This window comes from Rissa tridactyla, chromosome 2, assembly GCF_028500815.1.
Source record: "Rissa tridactyla isolate bRisTri1 chromosome 2, bRisTri1.patW.cur.20221130, whole genome shotgun sequence".
NCBI classification, from domain to species: Eukaryota; Metazoa; Chordata; class Aves; order Charadriiformes; family Laridae; genus Rissa; species Rissa tridactyla.
Genome location: NC_071467.1, coordinates 148,615,112 through 148,634,546, shown reverse-complemented (window position 1 = coordinate 148,634,546; position 19,435 = coordinate 148,615,112). Strand labels below are relative to the sequence as shown.

At 42.0% G+C, this 19,435-nt stretch overlaps 1 protein-coding gene across 21 annotated transcripts in view; it reads right to left on the bottom strand.

Annotated features, from left to right (window-relative positions):
• The window catches only part of KIAA1217 (KIAA1217 ortholog), a 356,360-nt gene that overhangs the window by 89,851 nt on the left and 247,074 nt on the right, over positions 1-19,435 (bottom strand). For all 21 annotated transcript variants that reach the window (XM_054190034.1, XM_054190041.1, XM_054190045.1 and 18 more), the window contains one exon: positions 10,471-10,666. In XM_054190034.1, the coding sequence (XP_054046009.1) occupies positions 10,471-10,666 (196 nt within the window). The remainder of the gene's footprint in view (positions 1-10,470; positions 10,667-19,435) is intronic.

Below are 19,435 nucleotides of genomic sequence, written 5' to 3'. Positions count from 1 at the left end.
CCAGATCTTGTTGGGTTAATAATAACATCAAAAAAGTATATTAGTATATTAGGATCCAGTACAGGATGTATAAGGAATGGAAAATGAGATAAACTAGCAAAGAAAGCTGTCTCTTAAGGGAAGAAATATGGAGTACATGGTGAGGAAAAGCAGTGAGAACTGCCAGAAATCAAGCTGAGCTATGTTTTCTAAAGCAAATTAAATAACACAATATTGAGTTAGAGGTTGATAAAGTTGTCGTTAGATTTGTTTTACTCTTTACCTAACCATCAGATAACCACATCTTTTTGAGATGATGGACAATCTTTGTCTTTTCATGCTGGTTTAGCTTGATCTTCCACCATACGTCCATTGAGTCACCGTGCCTGTCCACACTTTCCCTCACACTGAAGTCAGCAGCAATGCCAACAAGCAAAAGTGAGAAAATGCACCCTTGTTTCTTCCGCATATTTATCATAGGATCCTTAGTTGAGACTTGCATCAGTTTTAAAAACTACAGATAACTTTTAAAATCTTGCTAATAGCTATTTTTGTTGGGACACTTCAGGACTTCAGAGGGGTTCACAATAAAAACTGCCAAGCATTTCTTCAAAATCCAGTTTACAAATTTTTTTTTTCCCCAAAATGCCAAGGTCCTTCCAATTTTTCTTTGATTTTTATTTGACAAAATTGTAATATATAAGACTGTAAGGGTGGCACAGGCCCATAGTGTTCTTCACCTTCTCCCCTCCCCTTCCCTGCAGCTATCAGATAAACAGAGAAAACACAGTTGGTTTCCTTATCACCAAATTCTGCAAAAGTTGTGCAGACACAAGTTTATTACAGTAACAACTCTTGCAGTGTGAAAGACATTCCTCAATATGCAGTTCTTACTTTCCAGACCCTCAAGACTTGACTCTCCTATTTTACCACACACATCTTCAACTAGTCTGAGGTCATTGCCATGATCCCTGTGGTATTTCTAGCCTGAAGCTCTCATAACTAGCTTCCATTAGCCTCTCCCTGCTGACAATCTGTCCTCCGCATTCAGAAAATATCTATAAATAACCTCAGCTGTCTTCAAGTACTAAGAGAATCAAAAAGTAGATCTTTTAATGAAATAAAAACAGTTACTTATTTTATATAATTTTCATCCAGAATAGCCTGAAGTGTTTAGCTCAAGGTATTAAGTTGTTTAATAACAATGTCAATAAAAACAGGAACTTTCTAATTTTGTCTAGTACTGCTTCTTACTGCTATTTCATCCTTTTCTGCTATTTGCAGTGACTTGCTGTAATTGTGCAAAAGATTTGTTACCTAATAAAAAAACACATGGAAAATTCAGTGGTCATAAAATTTCTACCAAAGTGTTATGAGAAATAAAGATTTTAACTGTCACTCAAATGCTAGCACTTTTCTACAAACGAATACATTTAGCTGGCTAAGAATAAAAAACAAAAACCAAAAAGAAAACGGACAACTTTTTTTACCTAAAGAAAAACTGGTATTTGTCCTATCTGATTGCAGATGAAACTTGTGAAACAGCCTATTGCCAGAAGACTATTTTGTCCGTATACCCATGTCAGCGAGTCCATCAAGTGTAGACATTTACTTCTATCATGTAGAAAGTTTGAGGCAACATTTTGGTTTACCTCAGTTCCCCAGGTAGAAAACAATGTTCCGGCAGGATGACTTTTGGACAATAATTGCATCTATACCCTTGCTCTTGCCACAATAGCCCAACTGACCAGCAAGATGACTTTTTCATATCCCAAACCAATAAAACAATGCCAGTAAACTTGGAAGAACACAAAAATCCTATGATACTTAATGACAAAGTATAAAAAAATGACAACTGAACAACTCGGTGAGATGAACTAGAAATTTCATGTATACCAGAGCTATTCCTCAGAGGCCCCATAGTCTCTGCCATGCTGCATTTACTCTAGTTCACATTCACCAATTTAGCGTAATAAAATCAGAGAACTACACACGAACCGGCACAGGACATGCCTACGCAGGCTTGCACAGCTGCACTGCTTTTGCCCACCAGAAGCTGAGCCTCTGACCTCTGCAGAAGCCAGCAAGCCATGGCCAGGCAGCTCTGAGCCAGAGGTAGTAAACTGGTTAGTACAACTTCAGAGGATGTGTCTGCCAAAGTCTACGTAGGCTTGTTAAGCATTTATGGACACTGTAAGCAAGTGTTTTACATAGGCGCATTTTTGTTAGCAACCTTTGAAGGGGCAATAGCAAAAAAGACAAGAAAACATCAATTAAATTTCTTGGAATATGTGTTCTTCTGCTTGAATACACAACAAGAGAGAGATCCTACACAATTGCATTTCCTTCCTACATAAATCAGCTGTATCAAACACACATTACTTGAGTGGTGACTATTTTTGTAAACCCTGATTCTTAGTACTAACTCATGTAGAATTGATGCATTCAAGGGTAGAATGTCACCATTTTAATTCTCCGTAGTCATGGAGCATTAGAGTCACGTAAGCCATACATGACGTCATAGTTTTGCTGCACATACCAAATTTTCTGCATTTACTGTAGGAATTCTCTTCAATAATTCTGAAGTTATTTCATTTCTAAAGAGTGCACTGCTGTCAGTAGCAAGTTTAGGGGTTGAGCCATCAGCATGTAAGAGCACAGCTGGCTACAGCAGCACACCAGAAATTCACCTCCATGAGCTCTAACAAGCAGCTTGACTTTTTGTTAAGTTCTTAAGGTCTACATTAAACAGGACCTTGGACCTGTGAGCTTAGTGTGGTTAAGGAGGAGAACATCAAGACGTCATTTGCTGAGTTGTCTCCAGTCTGTCATTATCTCTCTTGTACCAGTGGAATAAAACCTGGTCATAATACTCAATGTGCAACCTCACAAATGCTGTGACGAGGGGAATTATCACTTTTCTCAACCTGTTTGTTGTCAGACCCTAAGTCCTTTCTGCAAAGCTGCTCACAAGCCAGTCTGTCCCTGCCTATGTTGTTGCACAGGGCTACTCTTCCCTGCTGAAAGATTTCATTTGCCTCTGTGGAGCTTCATGAAGTTCCTGCTAGCCCGCTCTTCTGGCTCACTGGGGTCCCAGCAAGTGGCTGGCTGACCCTCCAGAATATTAAAAGCTTTCCCAAACTTAGTGCCAGACTTGATTTCGGATGATGGTTCATTCCATCCCAACAGCCAGGCTGCTGAGGAAGACCACTGAAAACCAGCTGCCAGTTAGACGTTAAAGCATTAAGCCCTGCTCACCCTGAAGGCCACCCGTATCTCCCCTGCTTGGCTACAAGGATGCTATGAGAGGCATATGAAAGGCCTTGTTAAAGCCAAGATAAACAATATCCACTGCTCTGCCCTCATCCCCACAGCTGGTCTATTCATCACAGAAGGTAATTGGGTAGAAACAATGGTACCAAGTGCTTGTCTTTTATGAGACAGTTGAGTAGTTAAAAATTCATCCAGAAGGGCTCACATCTTGAGAGTTGCTCAGACCATTGCCCCTAATATTCCAAGAGAGGACCCTAATTAGCAGGCTATCCACCAGCCTCTGATGCGGTGATTATCCTCTTATCGGGTTACTCTATAGCCAAAAATGCAAAAGAGAGAGAGAGAGAATGAGAACAAAACCAAGAGACAGTCTTACATGATACCACAGAGATGACAGTATTTCCCTTTGAGAACAGAAACCTGAACTCAGGCCCAGCATAGTAACTATGCATCAGAATCACTACCTAAATATATAAAGAGTACTGGGAGCAATGACTAAATCCAAGACCTGTCCTCATTCAGGGACTTGCTGTCAGCACTGGCGGCAAATCCTACATACACTGTGCTGAGCAACAGGCTAGTACTATGCTTCTCGGCTTGGCCAAAATCTTGCACATCTTGCAAAGCATGGAATTGCAATACGCTTTTTTCTTTGCATGCCCCAGGTGCAAATGGAAGGGTCTGGTGTTTGTGTGACTTACTGTATTAGAGATAGACTTACAAATTTCACCTAATGTGAAAATTAGATCAAATTTGTTGAAGCGATAGCTCCTGTGCCAGACACGACCCATGGGACAGCTCCGTCTGGCCTCTTACCTTTCCTCTGAAGGGTAGTTTGGCCTGTACAAGCTGTTCCAGCTGCCAAATCCCTCTTCCAGCAGACACCAAATGCTGAAGGCCCAAATTGCTGCTGCCAAATCAGAATAAGAAGTGGTGGTAGAGCAGGACGGAGACATTGCACCTTCTGTGCAGGCAAGATTTGGCGTAAAGAAGAAAGTCACTGCCACCTCGACATAGCTTTATTCAGTTGAACAGTTTGGACCCTAATTACTCTACCTCTCCCTTTATCTTCACCACTTTTCATTCTTGTTTATTCACGTTGCAAGGTCCTGCAATAGGAGTACTTTCTCACTATGTATAGTACTCAACATAGTGAGGCCCCATTTTTAGTCAGGGTCCTTTAGTATTTCTGCAATGCAGATAAATAATAAAGATTGCATTCAAAAAACTTTTAACAGATAGAGCAGTGAGAGATACACACTTGCATAGCTGATGGTTTTATTTAGCACATTGCACATCTACTCCAGTATCACTGCAATAAACCCACTGGATCCATGCTGATCCAGCCTGTTGCAATGGAGTCAAATTCAGCGTCTAAAATATACTGCTCGTCAGCTTTTGAGTGGCAGACAGAATGTGCTTCTGTTGAAACAGAATGTACTAAATCAGATCTTGCTTCTTTGAAGCATTTTTTTTTCAGGTACACACAAGACATTCTTTTATAGGGGGAAGAATGTGTTAAGTAAACAATAATTGAGTGCACAAGTGCTAGCCTGGGAAGGCCCATATTTCACTCTTCCATATAGCCGTCTTTCACAAATCATGTAAGGGCAATAAATGAAACAGATAAAACTCACAGCACCATGATATGTTGATATGATTGTTTACCTTCTTTTGCTCTTTTGATGCAAAGTATTTCAGGTAAGAAGTGTTGGTTTGGGTTTTTTTCTTTCAAAGTCCAAAAACTTCAGCTATAATTTGAAGAAATATGAAAAGAAGATAAAGTCTAGAAAAGTTGGAAAGGGAAACTACTGTTACCTTAGAATATTGTAATTTCCCAGGATCTGTGCTTAAATTCAGTAATTGGAACTAGTTGTTTCTGGCTGTTTTTCCTATAGACCTGGCAGCCCATGTTAATGTATCTGACCATGACAGCAAATATTTACATGACCTTTTTGCATGTTGGCTGCTTTGCATACACTGTAAAAAGACAAGATAGGGAAAATTTCTTTAAAATGACTGAATACATTAAAGCTATACTCAGCCTTAACTTGAAATGCAGTTCCCAGGGAGCTCCTCTCCCATGAATTAAACTGAAGATTCTGCTGACTTCATTAGGCTTGAATCTGGCCCTAAGGGCTCCGAGAAGGCAGTGCCACTCCTAACAAATCACAGACTTCTCCTATAAAATCTATGGCCATTCACACATCTTGTACCTGATTTAACATGCCTATTTTAATTTCTAGCTCATAAATAGTAAGTAACAATTAATTACCACCAATATAATATATAAGTCTACCTTTAACATTTATATTTTTATGTGTAAGTCTTACAGTACATTGCATACACATGTATAGAGAGTTATTTCTACCGTCGTGTGACAGCAACCAATTCACTATCCCTCTCTCCGCAAAAGTTTTCCCATGTGTAAAACTGCAACTACGGCCCTGACTCTTTTTAACAGGCTTTGCAAGAAATGCTACAATAGATCCAGGTGTTACTATTATAATCGGTAACAGTATTTCCGTAGAAGGTGGCAGCAAACTAATTAATCAGACACTAAAATCTGTGCCCGCTAAAACTTGGGGCTGGGGGGGGGGGGAGGGGCTAACAAATAATGTTCAGAATATTCCACGCTTGTTTAAGTCCATCCCCATGCCAGTCCTTAAGTGGTTGTGTGATTTTACTCCTGTGAGTAATCCCTCTGCAGGCAAATAAAATGTAAATGGCAGAATTCAGATATTTCTGCAGAGGCCTTTCAATGCCATCTAATTTTAGGCACAGGTTTGCCAATGAGGAGCCAAATCATCCTCTGCTTCTTATTCATCTGGACCACAGCAGCAGGGCGCCCTGGCCAGGACACCCAGAGAAGGCGCCTGCAGCCCGCAAGCCATAAAGCTTCATCCTCCTCAGTGATTTCTCAAACCCACATCCTTGTGCGTTTATGGAAATCCCTCCTAATACCATATTCTTCCTTAGTCCAACCCTGCCTGTACAGCCCCATCCTGGGGGAGGACTACAGCTGTTACTGCAATCGGAGGTGTTAATCACACCCTGCCCTTCGGGGCTGCGACCCATCGCCTCAACCGCCCCGACCGCTCGGTCACCGCAGAAGATGTTGGTGGATCAGGCCCATCGTTTGTCCGGCTGTGCCACTACAAGTGAAAATATGTGACTACAAATGAAAATATCCGTCAGTCTTCATTTCATTGCAGAGGTACCCAGCTGCGGCGCGGGCACAGGCTGGCTGCTGGCGTAACCTCGCTGGGCGCTTGTCAGGTTCTGCCTCCTCCAGGCAAATTGCAAGCGAAGTTCGTTGAAAGCTTTTGAGCACTTTCCAGGTTTCAGCTGATTCTCGCTCTGACAGTTTTGCTAGATGATTTTTTCCCACAGTTATCGCACTGGAAGAACTCCCAGCTTTCAAATAGATATTTTAAATTACATTTAATTTTCTCTTGCACAGTGAATTAATTTATTTTAATATCTTGCTTTGTCTCCGGGCTGCAGATTGATGAGACAAATGCCGATTTCTGACGGACCTCTTAGCCAAAAAAGACCTTCCTTTTGAAAGCTGTGGCTGAAATTTTAAATGGGCCCACAACTGAAACACCGTTTTCTGGGTCGACTCCACATGGCACGCCATAACCTCGCATGTCAGAACACCATGTCCTATTAGATTAGTCCTGACTGACAAAACCATGATGTTGGGGTAGCCAAAATGTATTACAGCTATTCCTTCTTAGGCTCCATGTTAATTCAGACCACAATCTAAAAACAAACTGACTCATATGTAGTTAATAAACCAGGAACTTACAGAAGAATTAGAATTTCAAAAAGAAAACATCAGGTTTTAAAAACAACTGCATTGAGATATTAAATGTAAAATTAATAAAAATTCACAAAATTTGGTCATTTTCCTCACTGAAATTACGTTGGCTGAGGAACAAAACATAATTTGTATTTAAATTAGATTAAATTAAAAAATTAATAGAGGTGGAAAGGGAGGTGATTACACACAGCTTGTTTAAAATCATGTGAACAGAACTATTTTCATGACACTTTTAAAACTGAAGTTATAAACAGTTTCCTGTTTTTTAAAAATAAACACTCCCCTTGTACTGCTGGAAGTGAAAACAATCCTAACGGGCTACACACTGCAAAGAGTCTCAAAATTAAAATTTCAGAACATTGCTCATGGTGATGTTAGAACACGCTGGCAGAAAAGCCTGAAAAGGACTTTATTGTAAAAGAAATCCATTGAAGAATAATAATCTAAAATTGAACTATTTTAGAATCATTTTTAGACTATCTTTTAAAACAAACCATTTGCTATTAATAGTTCCTGGAACAACTTGAAAATGATAGATTGTGGGGTGGTGACAATATATTACTTCCCATTCGGCTAGTATGATGATTCCTTAAGCTACACACATAGCTGTGACCCCTCCTGCAATGCAAGTGGGAAAACACTTATTTTGCTCCAGTTTCAAATTTAAAAACTCCCAACTCAAATGCTTCATATTACATTGCTTCCTCTTTTTTTTTTTCTAGTGTATGAAAGACAGGCTGAGATAAGATGCCTTGCAAGGTCTGAAAGCCTGGCTATTAAATGAAATGGTACAGCTTCATGTGACCGTCCTCCATTAAGACCTGGACAACACGTTTCAGAATACGCAACAGATGCTTAAAAAAGGGCTTAAGAGTGGACTACTTAACAGTGAGCTTCTGCAGCTCCGGTCCTCTCATCTCAGCAAAGATACTGTAAAACTGGAAAAAGTGGAAAGAAGGGCAACAACGATAATCAAATGTCCGGGATGGTTTCTGGGTGAGGAACATGTGATTACAGCAGCACTTCTCAGCCTGGAGAAGAGATGATCCGAGGGAAATGACAGGCCTACAAAATCAGAGATGGCCCAGGGGGAGCAGACAGCGATCTAATGTTTGCTGTCACTTCCAACACAAGGACAAGGGGGCAGGACATTAACTTAGAGCAGATAAGCAAATACAAAACAAAGCAAGGGAAAAGCCATGGTTGGGCAGTAAACCAGCAAAGCTTGCTGCCAAAGTCACAGCTGCACTGTTGCGGATGTGAAAAATTTACATGGGTTCAAAGGGAGACTGAAAAAATACCTGGAGGAGACAGCTCTTAAAGGTTATTACACAGGCAGAAACCATAACCACGAAATCCCCGAGCTAAAGATAGCTTGAGGCTGGGAGAGTACTCGGGGGAAGGATCACACACACGCATGCTTCCCCTGCTCTTATTCTTGCCTAGACTAGCAAGACCTAGACTATGGTCCCTCTTGGGGACAAAATATGGGGCCAGGCGGACTCTTGGTGTAATCCAGTATAGCCCTTCCTGTAACTTACCAGGTTCATTCATAGCCTTAGAGCACATAAGCCTTTTCCAGAAGCAGGGCTGTTGTATTCTTTTCAGATGTACGCACTGACAACGGGAAAGCTGTTTCTAGCTCAGCTTTTGAGAGAGAAAACACTGCACAAAGCACTGGTGCATAGCAGGCCACTCCCTTTGGTGCCAATAAAAAGCTTTCTAAAAGTTGTTTATCAATTCTCAGCTCACATGTGAAAGAGAAGTTCAGAGCTGAGCTCAGATACCCTTCATGGCCTGCGGGACGCGTTCCTGTGCAACCTGCTGTAGGTGAACCTGCTTTGGCAGGAGGGTTGGACTAGATGATCTCTGGAGGTCCCTTCCAACCCCTATCACTCTGTGATTCTGTGTGATTCTGTGTGTAATTGCTGAATGCCAGCTGAAACCCACGCGGTGAGGCTGGACTGCAAGTCACACAGGGACTTGCAAAGGTCCCAATGCACTTGACATCGCATTGAAGCAAATACATGTTTTCTGGAAAATCTCATGGGTGAAGCAAGTCATTCTGAGGACGCCCTAGCCAGCAGTGACATATAGGCAGAGATGAATCCTCTGCATGTATAGTAAACATACATGTGCTACTGGCTTGCTCTTAAAAGCACCCCTAAACCAAAAAGTCTTGTCCAGGTTGGAGTCTTCAACATTTCTCCCCAAAGAGCCTGACATATTGGTGGCCCAAGGGGCTTTGGGAGCACAGCAGTGCCACTCCATGAGCTGACATGGGCAGGGATCAGCCCCTTGTCCCCAGTCCCACTGCTCTGCACTTGCCAGCTCTGGGGGTGTCAGGGACCCCTTCCAGCCCTGTTTTCTTCTCATTTGTTGTGTTTGTCAGATATCATAATACTCTTGACAGAATCTGTCTTAGATTGTTGAGGAACGAGTAAACCACCGTGACAAGCTTACAAGTATGCTATGATTTACAGCCCAGCGTTTGGTTTATGTCACTCCGTGTGTTGGGAGATGAGTCTCAGGAAAGCAGCATTTCAGTTTACTACCTCTAAGCAAAAACCTGCCTTCCTCAGCAATCCGCATTTGAGTTAATGCCACCTTCTCAGAGCAGTTTAACTGCCCTCTGGTGTCCTCCCTCAAAAAAACAGCCTTTACTCCTACCATCCATCAGATGAGAGCAGAGTCCCAGGGACAAAATCCACTCTTATAAAAGGGGCCCTGGTTCACAGCTGGGCTTAATTCAACCCTGAGATATGGGAAGAACGCGGGAAGCAGAGATGTCCACCTGCACTAATATATCACCCATGTCGCCGCACAGGTGGAAGGCCACTGCCCTAAAGTAAAGGGCATCTCTGTCAGCATATCCATTCAAATCCTCTGCCTGGAAAGCTATCGCCACGCAAATGCCAAGTCTTTTCACTAAGAGCTGGATCTGTCAGGCAATAATATCTCTAGGCTTCTTCCAACCAGGTCTGGCTTTGAAGAGATGATAAAGTAAAACCCTTCTGTCTCCTGTCTGAAAATGAGGATGCAACCTCGTACTAAGTTCACTGCCACACAGTATGCAGGCTTGGCAAAAAGTATTTGCAATATTGGGTTTTAACCGTTATTCAGCAATTCACATCACGGTCTGCGCCTTTCTCCTCGTCCACCATGTTCCCCGCACACTTTCAAATCTTATGAAAATAATTTCACCATTCCCCGACGTTACCCAGTACCCCATACTGAGCTCATTTCCAAAGAACAACCAGCCATTAAAAATAATGTGCTACCAAAGTCTTGAATTTTTTAACCCCAAACTATATAAAGATTATTTTCAGTGCACAAAGGGAAAACACAGGCTAGGAGCAGAGAGGAGAAGGACTGAAGTGGGGTCTTACCCAGTGATCTTTCCTTCGTTTGGTTGGCTGACCTCACCACGGGAAGGCTCGCCCGTGTGCGGCTGCCCCTCGAAAAGGGGGTTGGAGAATCACCCTCGGACATGGCCTCTAAGGAATCAGCAGACGCTTCAGAGAGGTGTTCTGTCTGGTCACCCAAATTGGGCTGCGGGCTCTGGGATGGCTTTGGGCTTCTTGTCTGCAAAATAGAACATTTCATTATTGGTCTGCTGAAACTGGAATATGGGGGGGAAAAAAACAAGAAAAGAAGGAAGAAGTCCAAATTTCTTCAAACAGTGGTATGCTGAAGGTCACTTCTGTGTAGATTATTTAGGAAAACAGTGTCTTTGGGTATTCTATGGTTTTTATGGTTGTATATCCATATTGCAAATTTTGTTGCTAACAAGGCCCCGAGGATAAGACACGTGCTGAGGAGATGTATAGCAATGCCATCCCTTGCTGCTCAAACAACCACTATAGCATAGGCATGTCCCTACACGCACACATACGCACTTACGTTGACAAGTGTACTAAGAAACAGGCTCTGAAAAGAATTACTATGATGTAGTTGTAAACTATCAATCTCAGTATATTCTGCTGTGCCGTCTGTGAAAGGTACAGGTCACGCAGTAAGGCCAAAATAGCCATCCAACATTTCTAGCTGAAATCACAATCACAATTTTGCTTTTTGTTGCATCAGCACAAACAAGAAATGTCTTCATTAACTGACCAAATTAAGCATGATTTTTATTGGGCAATCATACCAGTAAATTGCTAAACACAGTGCTTGGGAAAAGCTCACTCTCTCAGGAGGGGAGAGAGATGGTTTCATTTATGCACTTCTACTGACACTCTTCATTGTAAGGTCTGCCTAATAAAAACACAGTCAATAGGAGATACAACGTCCTGAACATTTTTTTGCTAACTCTAAGTGACATTGTAAGTGCTTTCTACAAAGAGGGGTTGCTTTAAGAAGCATACTCAATACTGTTCAGTGAAACTCTCTCAACCACATGTTACTAGTACTTTGGAAGGATAATTTTCCAGTCTCTCAAGCAAACTCCATATCACAACAAACTAGAACAGGCACTGTACAAGCAGAAATTCAAAGCACAGCAAGCTTACTCCGTCCCAAAACCAGTATGTAAATATCAACTTTATAAAGGCCTATAATTGGTATCAGGCACAAGATGTCATAAAACATATTTGCTTTCCTCTACCCTATCATTAAAGGTCAGATGCTAGTACATTGAAAATCCCCTGTATTAAAATCAACTTCAACTCTAGGTTTGAAGATGCTGTCAAGATCCAGAAAAGATTTTGCCTCTTTCTGGAAAGCCACGATGACTTATCTTGCTGACATGTGGTTCCTTCAGTGGTTTTTCAAGAGAAATTAGGTGAGCTCGTTTCAGAAACAGCATGCATCACATAGTATTCCCTATGTGGCCTTGAAAGTATGAAAAACTTTTATTAGATTTTCATTAGCTGGCTATAGAGGCCTACTGTTGCCAAACTGTGCAGTTGCTCACGAACTTCTGTAACTTAGAAATACCTCACAAGAAAACTAAATCCTCCAGAACTTTTCACTTTTGAAATGCTAATATTAAAGTATTAGGTATTATCCAATGTCCTGCAGTGAAATTGTTCAAGAGCGCTGAATTTTTGCAGGACTTAAAGCTAACAACATTTGCTCTCAGCAAACTAAAGTATGCTTTGAAGTGCCTCTGACATGGTCAGCACTAGTCTCCAGGCTGTAAATACAGGGACTTGTGCCCGAGAATTTACAGAGGTGACAAGTGACCTGCGAACACAGAGAAAGAATTTGATTAGTCAGTACTTTTTCATTCAACTTTTTCTAAATGGCTTGGGAACCATAACTGCTGAAGTATTTTATTTACACGGGCATATTACAGAAGTACTACCAAGCCAAGTCATTACAGCTTTGTAGTTCCTTGTACTGATTAATAACTTATCTCTATGTATCCCTTAATAGGGAGCTAGAAGGCATTAATTCTCGCTTGCTAGAAAACCATAACTAAAAAGAAAACAAGATGCAAAAAAAAGCAACAAAATCAACCTGCAAAAGGTCTTTAACTTTAGAGTTCGCTGGAAAGGGGATTGCTTTTGTTTCTTTAAGAAAAAATCTGATAATATCAATCAAGCTTATTTTGCTTTGCTTTTGCTTATTTTTGTTTCTCTTTCATTTGAATCCCCAGATGTCATTTGAGACATGCAGTTGCGTGTGCATAGTTTATCGACACGTGTGAACAGGTGCATGTTGAAGCAGTAAGGGGATACTCCATTACCAGATGCGACAGACACAGTTTCAGCTCTGCAGTTGCCCAGCGTGTCCCGTCAACGTGCAGATGAAGCCAGCTTCAGCAATGCTGTGTTTCTTTGGTTGTCCCTGGGGCAATTCTTTAGGACCTAACATACAGCACCTCAGATCCCCCTGGATGATAACGCCAGCGTTACTCTGACTAAAAAAAAACCCTTTTGGCAGCCCTCATTCCTCAACCCAAATACTGCAGCCCCAAGAGTACTGGAGCCTTCCGAAGCAAGGCAGAGGCAGATCATGGATTCTGCTCAGACCCGAAGCCCAGTCCTACTCTTAGCATACACCAGTGCAAATCCATAGTAGTTCCACTCTAGTAAGTGGAGCACTGCAAACACAAACCCAACGAAGCTATTAATGAGATCCACCATGTATACAGATACCCTTTATAAAAGGTTTCAAGCTATGTCATGCTCAACGTGTGTAAACACTGTAATTCAGGAGTAATTCAGAATTTTAAACATGAAAGAATCCTCAAACACAGCAACAACGGTGGTTATTCAGGTAACTGAGAGATATGAGTGCATATTTAATAGGAAAGCATTCTTATTATTGTCAATGAGGACTAGGCTTGATGCTACTTAATAATCAAGTGACTCCTAGGCAGCACTTCTTAGGAAAACCAGACCATGAAGTGGGGAGATGACAAGTAACATTTATGGAGCAACAAACTACAAGGACTTGTAAAGATAGATGAAGAAAGCCAGGCAGAAACCTTCAGCATTATCCAATGCCTGTAATAATTTTTCAGCGCGTTGATTTCAAGATTAAATGAAATAAGTAAGATAGATGTCGAAGAAATGCTTAATAAATCATACCATACAGAATGTTCACTAACATATTTTAAAATTATTCAAAAACTTAAAATAGTATTTCAGGAAGTGTCCCTTTAAATACTCACTTTTCAGGAACTAGCACGCAGTATAAGCATTTACAAAATAAATATTCACCATACAGCTCATGTTCCAAGACCCATCAGAACCCAACTAGAGCTGCTGTGGAGACAGCTGGTACTAGAGTCAGGATGCTGCTGTAACTGCATGCTGCATAAATCCAGTGAAAGCAATGAACAGGACACCACTGTGCCTGGGTGGCTGCCTTTTTAATATGTCTGCTAGCAAAGGGCAAAAACCATAATGCCTAACAGAGAAGAAAACTTGAGACATGCCCACTGAGGAGTAGCACGATCCAAAATCAAGACATTTGTAAACAGATACTCCACACATGCACACAAAACCAGGGAAATACCAGCGCTTTCCTAGCCACACCTCTGGGACAAATGCCAGAAAACAGAAGAAGGTTCAGAACCAGGCAGCGGGTCTCTCTCTCCCTATGCCAATACTAGTTCCCTTACAATTTTCTCAGTCAGCCATGGTCTTCCCCTCACCAGTTTTATGTTAGGAGACATCCCCCCGCATGTTTCGTGGTGCAATATGCTTGATTTTTCAGCCAGATGAATTGAGCTTAACCTCCTTGAGGACTTCTCTGATAAAAGATCTTGCCCACACTAGTTCTGGGTAAGAGGCTCAGCAGAAAGGAAAGGCCTAAATAAGGATGAACAACTCTGCTGAAAACTTACATATTATTAGATAGTGCATTGAGATTACTATTTTATTTAATTTTCTTAGTATACAAGGATATACATCCCTGCAACCTTTTCAGGGTTTATATTTAAGTATAATACGCGGAGGTAGCAGTTACAGAAGATCCAGCATCTTCTAATGGCTCTTGGGATTTGATCAAGAATTAAAACTGTGGGTAGTCATGCCTCACGACTGATGCCTGTCTGTTACAGCTTGTCCAAAGTATGCACTTTTAATATATCTGCTGTAATTCTTTCACTGACTTGGAAAAAAGTACAGGGCCCCTGAAATGCAACAAAATTTCAAATAATGAGCAGTGAAACTGGAAGGTACTTGAATAAGGAGAAGTGAAATACTGCTGAGATGCCAATGCAGCGAGCAGTCACGGGGCACCAGAGATGCCTCTCTCTCTTCAAGTGCCACACAAGCCGCTGTTCCTGCTCCTCTGCTCATGTTTGTCCCCACTAATGCCGTCACCCTTTTGTTCTACCCAGTTTTATGGCTCTGCTCTTCCTAACATCCTTCCATGCTCATTTCCATTTATTTTCCATATTAATTTACATAAATGAAACCTTTTTTTCCTTCTTTTCCTTTTTAAAAATCTCTCCTGTAAATGTTTCACACATTTTCACAGACAAAAGAAGAACTAAGAAAAAAAATCCCATGACCTGAAGAGGAATTTAATTTAATCTCTTGATCAATTCACACTTTTCATTTTCTGTCTCCAGGAACTTCCTTAGCCTTTATCTTGACAGAAACTTATCTCTTCAGGAGAAGAATCTTATCATACACATCTTCGAAGTTGCTAGCATTCCTGGCAGTGTACAAATGGTAAACAAAGACATCAAAAAATAATACAGCACTAGTAAAATAACTCTTTCCAATCAAGTGCTCTAAAGAACACACTTAGCATAGGCAAAAAACCCATTTGAGTGTCCTCTTGACATTTCAAATAAAGAAGAAAAAAGAAAAGAAAAATGGAAACCCACTTTTCTTGACCTTCAAGTAAACCATTTTTCCTGTGACTTGTGTGGAAGATGGCTACCGGATGTGTGACAGACTGCAAATATGCATATAAACAGGCTGTGTTTAATGTATGATGAATTTATTAACTCTGAAATATTGCTACAGCACTTGAGCTCTTATTACCACAACAATAATATTTCTTCATCACATTTGTGTCAAATTGTCCAAATTAAGGTTGTCTGAATGAAGGATCTGCTTTTTACAAAGATACAGAGGCTTTGGGGTCCCATATTATCACAACTGCAAGGTTTTACTTGTCTGGACATGTTATTAGTGACATATTGCTGTTGGAGAGAAAGTGAATACTACCCACATGTTCTTATTTTTAAGCATTTATTGTAACAATGTTTTCCATAGCACTTTCTCAGAGAAGTTAAATGCTTATACACGTCTATATAAACTAAAGTTCATATTACATCTGTGCAATGGATGCATTAGGATACTCTCTCTCACTGGGGGAACTGGGGGCGGGGAGGTGATTCAGCAGCTGAATGCAACATAAAACCATCTTTCATGACAAGCTCGCTTTTCTCTGTGTGTTATTTCACCATCGTGAGATGTAAAAATCTATGGTATGTTCCTTTCAGACACCACCAGCTGAAGCCGGTACCATGCCAGGAGCAGGCGCACGCCAGCATCCGTGCTCTCGGGAGCTGAAGAGAGCAGGGGAGCAACTGCCCACTCGACAACATGCAGACTCTGTAGGAGTTATTTCTACTACTCCTCAGTGTCTGCTCATGGGTTAGCAGATGTCTCTGGCTCTTATTTCTGTATTTCGAACACAAACGTTTCACTGTTTTCAGTTGAATCAATGGCAACGAGCTACAAAGCCGGTCCTTGCTCATGAGAACTCTCCGGTTGGTGGCAATATTAATTTCTATAGTATGAACACCCAGAAGTCTTTCCTCCTTGATAAGGAGAGACACAGCACCTGAGCCGTGGCTGCCCACCGTCCCTAGCACTGAACCAAGGTACCCCACTTGCCTGCAGCCTCCCCGACTTTGAGGCATGTCCTGCGTTGGATGCTGCCCGGTCTCCCCCTCGGCTGCCAGCCGGCGGTCCAGGGGAAAGCCTGAGTTCACCCGTACTCACCGCAGGAGGAAAGCAAACACAGCACAAATCACAGAGCCCTCCCCGGGTCACGGTAATTAAGCAAAGCAATGAATTCAGTGTACCTAAGGTACAGCCCCGGTGCAGATCTTTTCACGCTCTGAGGAAGGGAGGAAACAGACACAGAAAAATTTTCCCAAGTAAAGTAAAAGAAAGCGTTCCCCTTCCCTCCGAGCATGAACAAGAAAGAGGGGAAGGTAACTCAGCCAAAGGCACCAGCTGCCACAGGAAGGTGCTGCATTAAAACCTGGTAATGATCAGTCCCAGCTACACGTTCCCAGAGCCCATTGCTACGGCAGGTTCAGGATGCCATGCCGAGTGGTTATTTCACTCATTTCTATGAATTTATCTGAAGGTTAAACTCCTCTCTGCTTATGACAGGATCTTTATCACCACTCTTTGTGTTCGCTGATGCTGACCCCAGTTTCTTTCACCTAGTGGAAAAAACCACATCTAATGATGTGTCAGAATTTATCTGCCATATTTTTAGGTTGGAATGATATTCAAATCATCCTAAAAATCTGCACATTTTCCCAGGAGCCTTCCCTAGCTCCTGTTGGTGGCCAGCTGCGTGCTCCCTGCTATGGCAAGCCGCCAAACCCATTTCTTTTAGTCCTGAGTGCTGTGAATCACCAAGCAGGACATCCGCAGGCTGCCAACGCCTGCTTGCCCTTCCCAGGACTATGGCTCGCTCTTCAGCAGGGTGATCCCCAGAGTTATCAGAGAAAGGTTTTCATGAAACTTTGTTATAAATGACTGACAAGAAGGAGCATTTTCAAATTTTGGTTCCTAACTCTAAGCGCCTAGATAAATTGAAGACTGTTCTTCAGGAAAGCTGTGTGTTTACAGTAAAGATATTCATTAGAAGCAATAAAAGCTGTAGGTGCTCAGCACTTACGCTGCCAGACCTCTTATTCAGATGTTTAATTGGAGGAACTTGCATTTGAAAATGTTGCCCTAAGGAACTCAGCAGCCCGTCTAAGAGCAGCTTAATTGGTCCAGACAAGTTCAGACTGAAATATGCAACATGCTGTGGCATCTCTTTGGAATACATGAAATATCAGAAAAACCCAGGCCATCCACGTTAAAGTGTAAAAATACTTCTGTCCAAATCCAAGGTTTTCTCTTTCTACAAATGCCAGCCTGAGATTTTAGGGTAGAAACTGAAGTAAAATTACAGACAAAACTAATAGTAGCCCATTGGTAATAAGCAAAACTCTCACTGAGTGAAAGAAGTCCTTCATTTTAAAAATCGTATAACACTCTGATTTATTCTAATGCTTTGTGACATGAAGCATTTATTTATATGTGATAGCCAAATTTAAAAAGTGACTGATCACCTCACTATTCTTCCCCACAAAGGCTTCTATGGCTCCATCAATTTTGCTCACAGCAAAATTTGTTCTTTCGCAGCCTCTGTCATATTCTTGCATCATGGCTTCAGTTTATTATTACTTTGTTTAAATAAGTTATCCATAAATTCCAGCCTGGACACCAACATTTGTCTTAGTTAAAATCTTATGGCAGTTTCAGTTGGAAGCTATTTCTCTTTTCCCTCCTAAAAACCCTACTGTGAAGTATTCATGAGCCAGCATGACCCCTTGTTCCATCCGGGAGATGGCTGCATTTCATCAGCAGCGGGTGAGGTAACTCCTACCTACACAATCCCCAAAACCGTCATGAGAACTCTGCAGATTAAAAGGGATGATTTAAACAAAAACTGTCATTATGCTGATTAAAGGGGAAAGATCTTTACATGCTTAAAACCACATGCAAAAACGGGGGGGGAGGAAGGAATATATACCAGATACCTAAATGTACCTAGGGGATAGTGTGTTCTGATTCAAGAAAATTGTTATCTACCCATCCCTGTTCTCCCACACAAGTCCCTAAGGAAAACAGGAGGAGGGTCTGTTTTCATGGTGTTTGTTTCCCAAAGCAAAGGAACGCGATGGGGCGGTCCTGGAAAAACCTGTTTTTCTGTGTTTCTACAAGCTAAGAAGGAGTTCTTCATTAACGTGCTATTTTAAAAATAACCGAAAAAAGAGCCATCAACATGAAGGCTGGTGAGCGAGTGGGAGCGAGGTCTCTGGGGCAGGGTGTGAGCTGGCCTCTGTGGGGCCGGGCCGGTGGGCACTGCCAGCCCCCAGCAAGGGGAAACACCCGGGAAAAGCAAGCGGGAGACAGAGCGGCCTCCGGCAGCAGCACACCCACGCCGGAGACTTATTTTTAGCCTCTACTCATGGAAGTAAACGTGTGATGAAGCGCTTATCAGAGCTTGCTGCTCTGGCACCTGGGGAGAGTTAGGGGGCTGCTGCAAGAGAAATGCTGTAGGAGAGAAGAGCTTCTCCTGCTCCTCTCTTCCAACTTGTCATCTTGCCCTTTCGCTTCTTTTTCCCTCCCTTGAGGCCATTTCCATGGCAGAGGGAGAAGCCTTCCTGCTCTCCACACCTCTGCCTCTCCCACCCTTCCCTGTGGTCGGCATGTTTATTGGCCTACTTAAATCCTGTAAGTGGAAACAAAACGAGTCGGGAAATCAGGTGCAAATAAGCTGCTGTGCGCTCTGCATGCTCCAAAGCCTCAGCCCTTGCTTGCAGCAGGCGTTATCTTGGTGCTTTTGTGATTGCGCTTTTGACTGCAGTAGAAACCAAGCAGAGGCACCTTTTATGTAGGTAACTAAAAGGCACATGCACTGCCCAGGTGGGAAGAAAAAAAAAAGTAATTCTAGTGGACATCCTTTCTATACGGTGTTATAAGCCATACAGAAATGGAAGAGGAGCTCAACAAGAGGAATGGTGAGATACAGGTGACTTCAGAGGTGCACAGTGTACATATAAGATCATTTTGCAAGTTGCAGAACTAAGCTTTTTTGCATGTCAAATACAAAAATATTTACTCCTGTGCCCACAGAGCT